Below are 14,183 nucleotides of genomic sequence, written 5' to 3' on the forward strand. Positions count from 1 at the left end.
GTGGGATATTTAGGTGAGGCTGTCTTCAAGAAAGCACTTTCCCAGTGCCACCTTTTCAAGTGTTTACAGCATTTTCTACATCTAGGAAAGTAGAAAACAGGAGAATTTCCAATTCTTATCCTCTTTCATTCTGAAAATATTCAAGTGTAATACTGTATCCTAGAAACCTTCCTCTTTTTTCTCTCCTAAACCAAAATCCAAGATTTTTTGAGGTGTTTCAATTTTCATATGATTGCCTTACCAGTAGGACCAGATACTCTAACAGCCTTTAAAAAATCACTTGCCACAGCTGCACTGCTCAGAATCCCGCCAAGCCAGGGAGCACCAACAGGTCTGCTGCATTTCATGTTTGGTTTCTAATTGAGCTATTGCGCAACCATCATCACCAATTATTTATCATATTGTTAGTCAAAGCTGATCATGATCTGCACGTCATGAGTTCTAGTTTAAAAGATCAACACACTTCTCTCACTGTGTTTTTTTGACTTTGATACAGAGTTCAATTCTTTCCTATATTCGAAATAGTCTTATCGGATCTTTCTTGTTCCCATGTGGCAAAAAAAAACTTTGGCATGACTGCACGACTTTTACTCTCTAGTCAGCATTTGTTCATGTGAGATGCCAGTGTTATTGACAGAACTGCTTGCCAGATGACCTGCCAACACAAATATGGGTTCCATCAATGCACTTATTTTGTGTTACTTAGGCTGTCTTGTTCCTTTGGATGGAAATGTCTTATTGCCACATCTAGGAAATTCAAAATTGCTCAAGGATTTGTAGCACTTACTGTGAACAACTAGAGCAGTTTTGTATGTAGCAGGTGGATGAAATTGTCAGAGCTTTTCTGGGCAAGGTGCATAGCTCAAGAGCCAGATATATCTCCTTTCCAAAGTTGGTTCTGTCTGACTGCTCCTGGAAGCCAGGATGTCTGTATATCACACATGGACACAGGCCAATTGCCATGTAATGCCTCACAAATAGTCCTTTTCCTTCCCCCGCCTCTTTTTGAGCAGCTTTGATTTCATTTGCAACTATGGAAGTTCACAGCAGTGTTTTGGATTGTATGATAGAATTTTGACTTGTCCTCCTAGCCCTATAAATTTCAGACAATTTAAAGTAACAGACATCACAGACAAATAAGTATTAATATCTACATATAGTATAAAGGAAATCACTGGATCACATTTCCTCATATCCTGACTAAAATCTTCCACAGTTCAACTCACACGCAGAAATAAATGAGAACTCCCTATATATTTCCATAACAGCGATGGTCATTCTGTATGTATTTAGAATCATATCATAGAATCACGGACTGGTTTGGGTTGGAAGGGGCCTTAAAGCTCACCCCGTTCCAACTCTCTGCCACAGGCAGGAACACCTTCCACTAGACCATATCGTTCCAAACCCTGTCCAGCCTGGCCTTGAACACTGCCAGGGATGGGGCAGCCACAAATACACATATATTTGTCTGTGTTAACAGCACAGGTAACTAGTTTTTCTCTATTACACAGTCAATATTATTCAACAATAAGTGTGAGAGACATTGCTCAGTTTTTATTTCTATTTAATGCACATCTACAGAGTTACACTTCTATAGGGAAATTCTTGTCAAAAGACTACAAATTCCACAATGTACTAGATCCTTTAACTTCTACATGCTGTTTCTAAAGTAAACAGAAGTACCCTTGATTTATCTTTTCTTAGCACTATATACATTTAAGGTGGAAAACAGCTGCTTACTGGTGTATACATTATGCTAACATTGAGCACAACAATCAGAAGTTTTGCACCTCACTCCCATTAGAAGTGAAAATTGTCAGGACATCTTTAACATGGGTACCAAAAGACCATATTTTCTTTTCTTCACATTTCACAGGCATTTGTGTTGGCTGTAATGGAATTCCTCCGAGTTGAACATTCATCATGACCTCAAATGGCTGAACATCCATCAGAGGGAAAGGACTTGTTCTTTCAAATAGATCATTGGGGATGACAGATGACATATTTAGATGTTAATTTCCCAAATCACCCTTTTCATCACATTACTACGGGTGCAGAATTTTACCTCACATATGCAGCTGCCTCCCAGGAGGGTATCATGCTGGACATACCATGTACATTATTGTTTAGATTTTTCTTTGTTACGTGTTCTGGGGTCCTTCCTCTCTTAAAAAAACTATGCTAAAAGAAAAAAAAAAGTCAAGAAGTCTCCTTTGTCAAGATCTGGGGAAGATGTCTTGAAGTTTTCAAGTGCTGTTTGAAGTATTCCCTACTAGATAATTCTTCTGTTAAAGTCAACTTCCTCGGGGAAAAAATCAAAACAGCTACTAACCACCACCAGTGGAACTTGTCTCTACTTGAACATCCTTTCTACATGAGAGCCAGTGCAGTGCTCCCTGAGCTCCAGAGAGCTGGAGGATGAGACCTGCTGTTAGAGCTCAGAGCATAGCGCCCACTCCAGGGGAGTCTGTCATGAAGAATAGAAAACTCACAAATGTGCTTAAAATAAGAAAGAAGCACAGAAACAGAAACTCAAATAGCAATAGCTCACTTTCCTCTGGTAGTATACAAGAATGTATTTGAATTTACAGTAGGGAGTGGAACTCCATTAACTACGCTCAGGCATATAGTGTTTAAGTTGATACCCAAATGCCTCCAAGGCAGCTGCAAGCGGCTGGTGAAGGAGACAGGTCTTGCAGGAGAGCAGTGCCCTTCTCCAGAAGTATCTGGAGAGCTATTCCAGGGATCTAAGTAGGCAATAGATGCCAATTTAAAGCAATTCCCAAAATACCTAGCTATGTGCAAACAAAAAGAAGCCACATCTGCTTATCATTGCACTCTGAATTCTGCTGGGTTTTTTTCCTAGCACAGCTTATTTTGAAAGTGTTGCATTTTTCTGACAATATAAATACATGTTCTCTAGCAGAATCATCACTCAACTATTTCAGTTGTCTCACTTCCTTGTAAAACTGCAGTTTCTCATTTATATTTCCATGAAGTTGATAGGTGAAAACCCCTTGTGTATGCAATCCATTTTCTCAGCGTCAATGAGAGCAGCTCTGTGACAATTCATTGTGCCTCAGTTTTCAATACAGAGCCAAAATGATGTATTTATTTCTATTTAACTACAAACAAGATAAAGCATATCTAAGTCACATGCTTTGAGAAGATTAAGCAATGTAAACAAAACAGATTTCTGGTAAGACTATACAACAGAGGGAGCTAAAATACCTAAATTAATTGGAAACAAAATTTAGGAATACTTTTCCTCATAATGACCTTGTGAAACCTGTAAGTAATAATCTACAGTAAGCTCAGGACAAAACATCACCATCTCCTAGTCATGTAGCAGACATGCATATGTTTGTATGAAGCATATGAGACAATTAAAAACTGAAATTATTGGAGTCAGCTGCTAGGTGAGGCTGCTCAGGAAAATAAAACACTAAGGAGAAGCCCATATATCACAGACGTTTAGAACCTAGTGAGGCTAAACGTTTACAGGCAAAACTATATTTTAATCAATAATGACCACCATAAGAGAATCTAAGTAGTTCTAAATAATGCTTAGTGCACAGATACTCCACATGTGTGCACACAGAATCATATATAATACCTAAAGTATAGCATGATATATAAACTTGATATGAATAATGTAGTAATTTATATATAAATGCATGTGTGTGTGCACAAGTGTGAGAGAAGAAAGAGACAACACAAGATTGCGATTAAATATCACCAGTCTAATTACAAAATTCATTTTTTAATCAGGTCATGCTTATGTCCTGGTTCTTATTCTTCCTAACTGACAAAATAAAAATAAAATTTAATAAACCATGTTATATTCAAAGGTATATTTACAGTATTTAAGGAAAGACCCCTATCTGATCATTTTATAAGTTCCACCAGGTGGCAATTTCCTAAGAGTTAGAGAAAATGGCGGCTTTGTTCTTTTTTGTATGTATTTTCCTGTTTTCTTCCAGAAGACACAGTCGATTTTGAACCAACTGTTATTACACTTGTCAGTGTTTAGATTTGAAGGTCACTGCAAGTTTTCTAGGGCATACACTGTTCTTTTTTACTAGGTTTGGGGTTTTTTTGGCAGTACCCGTTTCATATTTTCAAATACTCTGTGATTAACAGAGTAGACATTCACTTGCACAAAGGACAGTAGGGAAGCAATTTCCTGGTGGTTTTTTTTATCATTATTATTTATTTTTACCAGGAGTTGAATGGCCCTTATGTCTTAGATGATTTCCTAATGATGATAATAGTAGCAATAAAAAAAAACAATTTATAGATGGCTCATGATGGCTTACAGGAAAAAACAGGAAAATTAATCAAATAAACTATTCACTGTGAAACACTTATTCTGTTCTAAAGTTGTACATGTCTGGAGTAGCCTATGCAGTATTTTCGAAAGTAAATCTTTATAATGCCCAGCCTATCAAGTACTCTAAATAGAAACAGAGCAGAGACAGACAATTCTACTGGCCTCTTTGCAGAGGGTGGAACAATAGGATTGACGCCAATACTTTTAAAGTTTGTATAGGTGTGTAATAATCCAAGACCAAAGCATTAAAAGCTATTTGATTACCCACAACTTTTTCAGTCTTTACTGGTTAAATGCAGCAATTCATTGTCTTCTTGTTTTATGCTTCACTCTTCTATTACTAGAATCTTTTGTATGAAAAAAATTTAGAAAGAAAGTCAAAACAATAAAGTATTTTAACCATTAACAGAACATTGCATTCCAGTTTACATTTGTTACTATCTCTAAAGCTGTGAATACTCCCATGTACCAGCTCCCCCTGAAACTCTGCTGGGCCTAAACAGCTTATGCTTAGACTAATTTTACTTCTATTTCACATCAACAGAGCGGAGAAAAATCACAACTGGCCAAAGAACAGCCTGAAATCTAAAGCTTATCAGATAGCATTTTTTAAGGCTTTTACAGCCATGGAAATCTTTAATCACTCCCATTAGACCTATAAAAGACCTAAAAATAGCCCAGCAAAATTTTAAGTGTAGGTACCTTGTGACAAGCTAAATTTGCTCTGTAAGATCATTGTGTCTGCCAGATTTTCTAGCTTGCACTTTTTTCCTGTGTGTCTCCTTAGGACTTAAAACCAAATTAAACTAAAAAGAAATTAATTTAAAGTGCAGCTTAATTCCAGTGATAAGAGAACTAACCTGTGTAAGTCAAATGTATAAATCATCTATTATGGAGGATATGCAAGCATGTTCTGCGTACAAGGCAATTCTTCCACTGCCAGACACTTTTGGGTTATGAGAACTAGTGCAGTCGCAAGAAAGATTCTTAATAGAAAAGACTTTTGCAATTTTCTGCAGATAACAGAACTGAGACCTGCAGCTAAATACGTATGAAACACTTTGGCAATGCAAGAGAGCTAGTGAAATGTGAGGACAGATGGCATTCTGACATTACTCAAATGGCACTGTGTCCTACCACCACCACAAACCCCAGCTATTCAACTTTGAGGGTCACTGAACACTAAAATGAGTTTCCAAATGAGTCCCAGTTACAAATGCACCTGTCCCCAGTAATTTTGTACTAATCCAATAAAAACTGCAACATATTAAGCATCATGAGTCTACATAATTCCTCTTTTATTACCTGTAGTAATTTAGCCTACTGTTTACCCTCTCTATTTTAGTAGAGGACATATATGCAAAGTGAATTTAAAGGGTACTTGTCTTACATTCTGCCAAAACAGCTATTTCTTTGCTAAAAATATCCAAACTTGTTATTCATACAGTAAACTCAGCAAAGTATGCCAACCAGGTTAAACTTTGTATGTATGTATAGATTTGTAAAATGAGGCCATGGAAATGGAAATTACATCTTGTCAGGAAAAAACAAAACAAGCTTTCAGTACTATCATCAGCAAGTGACACTGCATTGCGTAAGAGAATGCCAGTGGAATCGGTAAAATTTTTGCTTTATGTGATTATCTGTTGGGATTTTGTTTGTAACCGGATAGGTGTTCCCACAGCTGTCTACAGCTTCTGCCTCACTTTAATCATTTGGCTGATATGTAAAAGAAGAGGAAAATACATTCTGAAAAACATCTCCTATTTTAGGAGTATATACCAATATAGCAAAATTTGTGCCTTAAAGAAGAAAAACTAAATTACACCTTGTACAATCCAGTTAAGAAATTTAACAAGTCCTATTAGGTCTCCTCTACTCCATCCGTAGGTGTAGCTTTCGCTAATCCTGACTTTCAAAGGTGACAGAAATGCTCTATTTGCTTACTTGAAGTTAACTGGGCTAATAATACAAACATTTTCTGAAGGCTAGTGCTGCCTCTAATGATGTAGTTAAGTGTGAGCTGCATATATATAAAGGATTTTGAGGACAGCTGAGTGCTGTGGGAAAGCTGTTGATCACATATTAGTGGTTTGGTACTGCAAACTCCAATGCACCACCATTGCAGTTTCAGTGGAAGCTGAGCAGGTTCAGTGCCTTACAAAAATGGGTGGGATTCCTGTAAGACATCCCTTGCCTCTAGATTTTTAATTCCCAAATGCAGCCTTTTTCTATGACCTTTCCAGTCTGAGATTTCCCTTAGATTAATTTCCTACTCTGACACAGATTTTAAAGAAAGTTTGTGTAGTACTACAGGATTTCAGTCCTGAGTTCAGATCTCATGGCACTACAGTTAGGTCATGGGCTTACCATAAAGTTATGCTGCAGACATTTTTATAATTCATCTGATAGTGTGCTGTTAAGGTCCACAGACAGCTTTTGCATAAATATCTCAAGAGAAGTGGATCCTAAAACCTTTATTTATATCACATAGGCGTGTACATGCTATTGGATATATTTAAAAGCATAAAAATATCATTGCTAAACTGCTTTCAAGGCATTTTATTGCACCCAATACACCTAAACCTATATTACCTAGATAAAAGGAAAAGTAGAATAACCTCTAAAATGGCCGAGAATTACATTTCTTACTGAAGGCTCTATGTAGTTGTCCTAGAAATATAACTGAATTTGCCACATAAGACATCAAGTCTTTCTTGAATTATTGTGCCCTTAAATGACTTCGTTATAGACTTCTTGAATCTGCATCATTAATCATCTGTATTTCAATTACAAAGTTGTAATTTGTTGTTTGTTTAAGTCAAGCAAAAGAATTGGGGACAACCTGAGAAATGACTGGGTTTGGACATCGTAAAAGCTGTATCTACTTTTCATATCCCATAATCATTCAAAGAGCAGTTTTGTGGAGTATTGTCTATGCTGCAGACCTGATACAAAGCACTTAGAGATCAATATTTTCCTAATATTTTTTGGAAAGGCAGGATTAGCTCTACGATATTGTGCTGCCTCCCACTATGAAAAGTGTCCTTCAAATCTTATTTCTGAGTCCACTTTTGAAATCTGAAAAAGAGAGAGTAAACTCCAGCATGATTTTCAGGGTCTTCTATGGCTGTTTGTCAAGATGTTGCATGAACTTTATTTCCAGGAGATCTTCCTAAGTATAAACAACAGATTTTAAAATATTTTAGCTTATTTTATTTTAAAATATTTTTCACCCAGCACACCTTGAATACAACAGTCCTGAATATGTACTTTGAAACTGCAGAATACCCTGCAGCTCCTTTCAGTAGCACCAGAACATTCTGTCTGTTTTGGATATTATACTTTTGACATACTCGTACTGTCATCTGCCAAGACCAACCCCAACTCATAGGCAATTTATCAGTCAGAGTACCTGAAGCATTACAAAGACGGAAACAGAGCACTATCTGACTCACCTATGCAAATCACAGCCTTAGGGTAGCTGAAAATTTATCACCTAGACAGTGCTGCTCACTAAAAAACAAAACAAAAACACCTCAGCCCTATCCCAAAAACCCACATCACCAGCCCACCGAAACCCAGAAATTAAGGATAATATGTCAGAAAACATATAAGGAACAAGGCAACCAGTGTAATATTAAAAAAAAAAATAAAAATTATAATGCATCTGCATGCCACTAACAGAGTTAACCACGCAAGGATGTCTCCGTCTCATCTCCCTATTCTGAATTCTTGCTTGTCACATCATAAATTGAAACTTATTTGGATGAGTGCAAAAGTGTGGACGTGATAACAAGCAGCATGCTGAAAATAGCTCTCCTACCGTTCATTCAGTTGCCCATGCTACAATTTACATGGCCTACCCCACACAGGGACAATAAGTGAAATAGCAGTTCATCAAACCTAAGAATACTGTGGTAAAATACAGGAATAACTTCATCTCCAAAAAATTACAAGTATTCTTTTAGGCCCTAAACATGTGAAATGAGTGAATACATTTTAGGCTTCCTTAGTGTTCATGTGCATTTAAAATATAAAGATGGGAACAGAGACAAATCAGGATGGCAAGTAAAGCACAGTTTACATTCTGCATAGGAATACCAAAACTTTAGAAATACGCTATATTAACAAAGTTAAAAAATTAAAACTATCCAACTGCAGAGCACAGGTTGTACATCATTTGTACAATACTGCATAGCAGACAAGGTCCAAACTTCCATTTGTAATACATGCTAAGATATCTACCACATCAGTATTCCACATTTCTCTAGAGCTCCTAGCACTTAAAGAAAAAAAAAAAAAACCAACCCACAACCAACCACCAAAACTTCTTCAATAAATAACATATACACTTTAAGACTTAAATAATGCATCTGGAAAGAAGCTGGGTTTTTTAATGACTTCCTAATAGACATTAAGTCTTGCTTGCTGCTTTTGGAGCTCTTGGATCAGCTTGTGTAATATAGAACATTGAATATTGCTGTAAATATTTAGGCATAACGTTATTGTTTGAGGATGAAGGGTCACCTTGACCAAGTTAAATTGGTTTTGGCACGTACGTAACCACTTTACTGACTTTCAACAGAATTTCTATGCAAGTCAGTAACTTTGTTTTGAAGATTACTTCAAACAAAGCTACCTCATGTGCTTCTACTATTTTGGGCTCTAAATTCACATTGAAACAACTTTATGCAGCCCTACTGAGGCTAGTCTAATCTTAAAATCATGCTTTGGAGACATTTTTCCACTTTTTTCTCCCACTTGACTTGCAGTGGGAGTTAGGCATTTAACTTTTCTTTCTTTCTTTGCCGTTCTCTAGGGCAGTGCTCTGACACTCTGTGAGAGAAACCTGAAGGAATATGAACCACAGATTCACCAAATCACTTTTTTTTTTTTTTTTCAATTGTCTCATAATTTGGAACTGCAGCTATACTAAACTTCATGCCAGCCCAAATTATGACATTATATTCACCATTGAAATGGAGAAGGCAGAGGTTGATTACTTTGAGGTTACCATTTGCACAAATGAGCTCAAGTTCTCAAGTACTGAGCTAGAAGCATTCTGGCATCTGTAATCTGTTGCACAGCAGAGGATGCCAAAATGTAAATAATTAGTTTGCAATGTATGGTCACTATATCATCCTGTATATGCCTTTGGTATTCACGCAATGCTACAGCAATTTATAATGAATTGCTGAAAACCACCAGACAAGCTGCAAAAATTGACGAGTGTGACATGCTACTAGATATTAAATATCTCCTTTCAAACCTTCAAAGGGACAAAACAGCAGCTGTAAAGTCCTCTTAACTACAGACAAACCAAAAGTTTCTTTTTTCTGTATCCACGCTTTCAGCTGATCAGTCTCAGAAATGTAATAGTTTTTCCATTACATGGTTCCCAGAGAGACCTTGAACTTGAACAATTAAGGGTTGTAAAAGCAGCATGAGTTATTCTGACTTGGATCCTTGATTTAATAAAGAAATAACACGTAATTTAAACAGAGCAATATCAATATGAATCAGCTGAGAAGCTGGACTGTGTTTCTGTAAGGTATGCTATCAAGAAATTACTATGTTCAAGGACTGTGCAGTTCTAATGCATTTTTCAGAATGAGTCTAAAATCAGAAAATTATCCTGTAGTTCTGATTGCATATAAGATGCTTTTAAATGCTGTCAGCCTATTTCTGGTTTTAGTGTAAATCACTTCTATGCATTGATTTGTACTGATTTTTTTTAAACATGATTTATACTTCTTTATATCACATTCCCTAGAAAGATCAAAATACCTTACCAGAAAATATTTTTTTTAAATGAACTTTCCCAAGAAATTTGGCACTTGGTTTTCCTAGTTATCCTTTCTATACCATGTTCTTGTGTGAAATGTCTCTAACAAGCACACAGGTGTTATGGTTACCAATTATGAACACAGGTATACAACCTGCTTTTTTTAAAATTTATTTTATTTAACCAGGAAGCACTCCAATCCCAGGGATGATTGTCCCCAAGTGATACAGGTATCATACATTTTATGATGTACCATTCAATGGATTTAAAGTAAGTTTGATATTTTCAGAAAGCAATTTTTAGCCTGGATGAGAACGTCTTTGAAATAACATATTTACCAGACAAATTATCATTTCTTCCCTGAAGGTGAAACTGCTGCTTATCAGACATGACAAGATTCATAAGTGCTGCTCCTCTCAAGTTCCCATTTTTACACATGAACACTTATTCAAGTAATCACACACATTTATATTCACTTAAAAATACTAGCTTGCTATATCAAAATGTGTATGCAAATTTAATTATAATAAATTAAAAACCACCAGCAAGCTATATATCTGTAGTTATGAATTAGTTCATTTGAAAAGGAAGAAAAAGTCAAGGAAAAGATACTTAAGAATGGATGCCATCATAAAAAAAAGCCTTCTATAATACAGCTCAAGTGCAAAGTGTATAACTCTGGACTGACTAGGATTCTTTGACAACCTATTTCACAGTAGCAGTTTTCAATGGTTTTTCAGGTAATGGACAGATTTATTATAAAGAGGTGTCAATGTGTGGAAGAAGAGGATTGCAGACCATTATTTTCTCTGACATTTTCACGGCATATGCCAAGAGCAGAGCAATGTGAGCGATGTCTATTAAAGAGGCAACATAACTTATTCAGGTCCTTTTCAATACAGAGGACTAAGTGCTGGTTCTCAAAAGGCTGAAGCACGAAATACTGATAGATTTTCTAAATAGGAACTTTAAACACAAAATCTATGTGAGGACTATTCTGTGTTTCAGTCAACTATCAAAAAACCTAATTCTAGTCTCTACACTGTATTCCCATTTCCTTTGCTTCACTGCAGTAATACCTGTAAAACCAAGGAGACCTCAAATAGTTCAAAGGCTCTGACCCTACAACAGTCTTAAACACAGGTATAGTGGCTTGCTCAGCCTTACCCTTCAGTACACCTACACTTTCATGATGTATGCATAAACCCTTCCAATGTGAAGAGAAGGACAATAAGAACAAGACAGTCAATTCTACAGCCACATCAATTAGGAAAACTGTGCTCCTGAGATCCCAGAGTGAAGCTCAGTCTGCACCACCTACAAGAATCTGTTCTCCTGAAGAACCCAGAACCAATGATAACCTAAATGAGCACTAATATCCCCATGTGATGTTATTAATTAAAACAGTGCTTTGTTTCCAGAGGTAGTAACTTTTGGGAATGAAGGATTTTTTCCTATAAAACAGTTATTAAGGAACTGACAATCATTAGTATTTTAAGAGTAGTAATGTGAGATCTAGTTTTATAATTCTACTCTGCTTTCTGAAATTATGTTTCAACTTTAATTACATACAGAAAGATTACTAATTTTTGGCTTCAGACTCTGTAATAACAGTGAGTATCAACAGCTGCCATATAAAAATCGGCTATGAGTTAGCAGTTCCTATTTATATTTCAGGAAGGAGTTCTGGAATTTAAGGAGGACATTGAAGTGTCCTTCAGCCATTCTTCTGTAAAACTTCCTTTTTAATTGAAAGGAAATTTTCATTTAAAGAAATCACAGATTTCTTCTACATCTATTGAATCACTTGAATACATGAGCAAAATGCAACCCCTTAGGACAGTTGTTAATTACTGCATATCTTGACTGTATTAAAATGCTTGAATTTATTGAATCAAAACATTTTTCATAATTTTTTTTTCTCATGTTTTCTCCTAAACTGCCCTTCCCAACTTGCACGATTGGAATATGGCCTACATTGGAATATGGCCTACTATCACTCATATAGATCCCTTTTGGCAAATTTGATTTGGGTCTCCCAGACTGTTCTATGTTTCCATATCAATATTTTTCACTAAGAAACCACATTAAGCAAAAACCACCTTACTGCTTATTTCTGTATTACTACAAACTTACTATCAGCGCCTGACAGGTAAATCAATGAATTAGCGTCCTCCTTTATTTTAGATGCAAATCCATCTTCCTTATAGACTTACTATGTAGACACAGTCCATTTAACAAATGATAAGCAGGATTTTGTTCCTCAGCAAAAATGTAGGTGTTTCCCAAGTTTTAAACAAAGTTTAGTGACATCAGAAACAGGCTTAGAATTATCCTCAAAATTCATCCTAATCTTTCAATGAATTTGAAATCCTCCTTAGTTACAGTTTGATGTTCTTACAGGACAAATTTCCAAAGACATTTAAAAAAAAGAACAAGATAGAAATCCTACCTTGGTGCTTGTCACTTGAAATGGAACTTTCGAGCCCTTTGCAACTGGAGTTGTCAGCTTAGCTGGTTTTGCAAGGATTAGATTCCTAGCAGGAGGCTGACTGTGCAGAACAGACGACAGGCAAAGCTGCACAGTCTCCTTCAGAGCTTTCAGCTGTGACTCCTGGGGAAAAGAAGAAATTATCAGTTCTCTAAGATGTATTATTATGAACAAAATTGCTTGCTTTCTCCCTCTGCACTAAACCAAACATTTACAAGCAGCTGCTGCTGCTTCTTATTAATGGAAGAAATTAAGGCTGTTTAAAGCAGGTTTTTAGTACTGCTAAATTACTGTGCCTTGCACCCCAAACTCACTAGCGAGTCACTGCACTCTTCCCTTCCTCCATGCAATTTTACTCACATTGATTATTGCAAATAATTATTAAATATTATTTTCTCTGAAAACAATAATACAATCTATACAATGTCATAGACTGTCCAGCCTTTTACATATAATAGTTACAGAAAATTAAACGTTCCCAAGTATTGCAAAGACACAGAGTTTGCACGGAATTTTGTTTATAACATTCACCCTAATTGGTGTTTTTCCACAGGTTATAAAGATTGATTTTAATTGAACAAAGATGACTTCCCCCATGAGCATCTTATGCTGCTGCAGTGTATAGCAAATAAACCATAGATGTTTTCATACTAACTTTCAAAGATTTTTTGAAGATTCATAAATCAAGATATACCATGGCAAAAGTTGATGGAAAATATAGGTATGAGTAACATTACACACTACATACTGCATGCATGAAATATTACATATACAATATAAAAATATTTCACACTTATACAAATCCTAAGCAATAGCATTTGGCATACATCACCTTATTTTTTTGCTAAACAAGTACTTTTTAGAACCTGACAAATATTCCATGTTTTACACCAGATAAACTTCCCCTGAACTGGGACCAGGGAATGTATTTCCTAACTTGAAAAAACTGAAGGTTTCTTTAAAAATAAGCAAACAAAACCAGTTAGTAGGGTACACTTCAATGGTAGGATCAAAGATAACCATACAAAGTTTAATGCGCAGCAAAATAAGGAAAATCAAAGAAATAGGAGATAGAATGAAGCTTGGTTTGTTTGCAAACAGACAAAAGCGAATGTCTTTCTCTTAAGATGTGTGCAGTGAGAAGGAATGCTGGATTATGAAAGAGGACAGACTTTGTATGAATTACTTACTAAAACGTATGAACCTTAAGTCAGAGTAAGATGTCTCTGACCTAATGGCAGTTGAAAAGTGAAAGGATTACTTCATCCATCTCAGGGATCTTTTAATTTCTAATTGACTTCTTTCATGTAATATGTCTTCTTCCCTACCTTTTCAAGAAGTTACTGCATGGAGAACATAAATCACCATCGGACATAGTCAAAATAAGCTCAAACACCAAACTGGCAGAGGTAGCAGACTCTGATTTTTCTTGAAGATGTGGACTCAGCCATTACAGCACTATATGACCCTTTTGCTCCCTGGAAATCACACTGATTTGAAACCACAGTTCTCCCATCCAGACATCCCTCTGGATAATTTCTCCTCCTCTCGTCTCCCACACCTGCCAC

General features: G+C 36.2%; 1 protein-coding gene across 2 annotated transcripts in view; it reads right to left on the reverse strand.

Annotated features, from left to right (window-relative positions):
* LUZP2 (leucine zipper protein 2) overlaps nt 1-14,183 on the reverse strand; it is a 175,044-nt gene that overhangs the window by 12,053 nt on the left and 148,808 nt on the right. For both annotated transcript variants that reach the window (XM_030481771.1, XM_030481770.1), the window contains one exon: nt 12,577-12,738. In XM_030481771.1, the coding sequence (XP_030337631.1) occupies nt 12,577-12,738 (162 nt within the window). The remainder of the gene's footprint in view (nt 1-12,576; nt 12,739-14,183) is intronic.

The sequence above is a fragment of the Strigops habroptila genome, chromosome 4 (assembly GCF_004027225.2).
Source record: "Strigops habroptila isolate Jane chromosome 4, bStrHab1.2.pri, whole genome shotgun sequence".
Classification (NCBI taxonomy): domain Eukaryota; kingdom Metazoa; phylum Chordata; class Aves; order Psittaciformes; family Psittacidae; genus Strigops; species Strigops habroptila.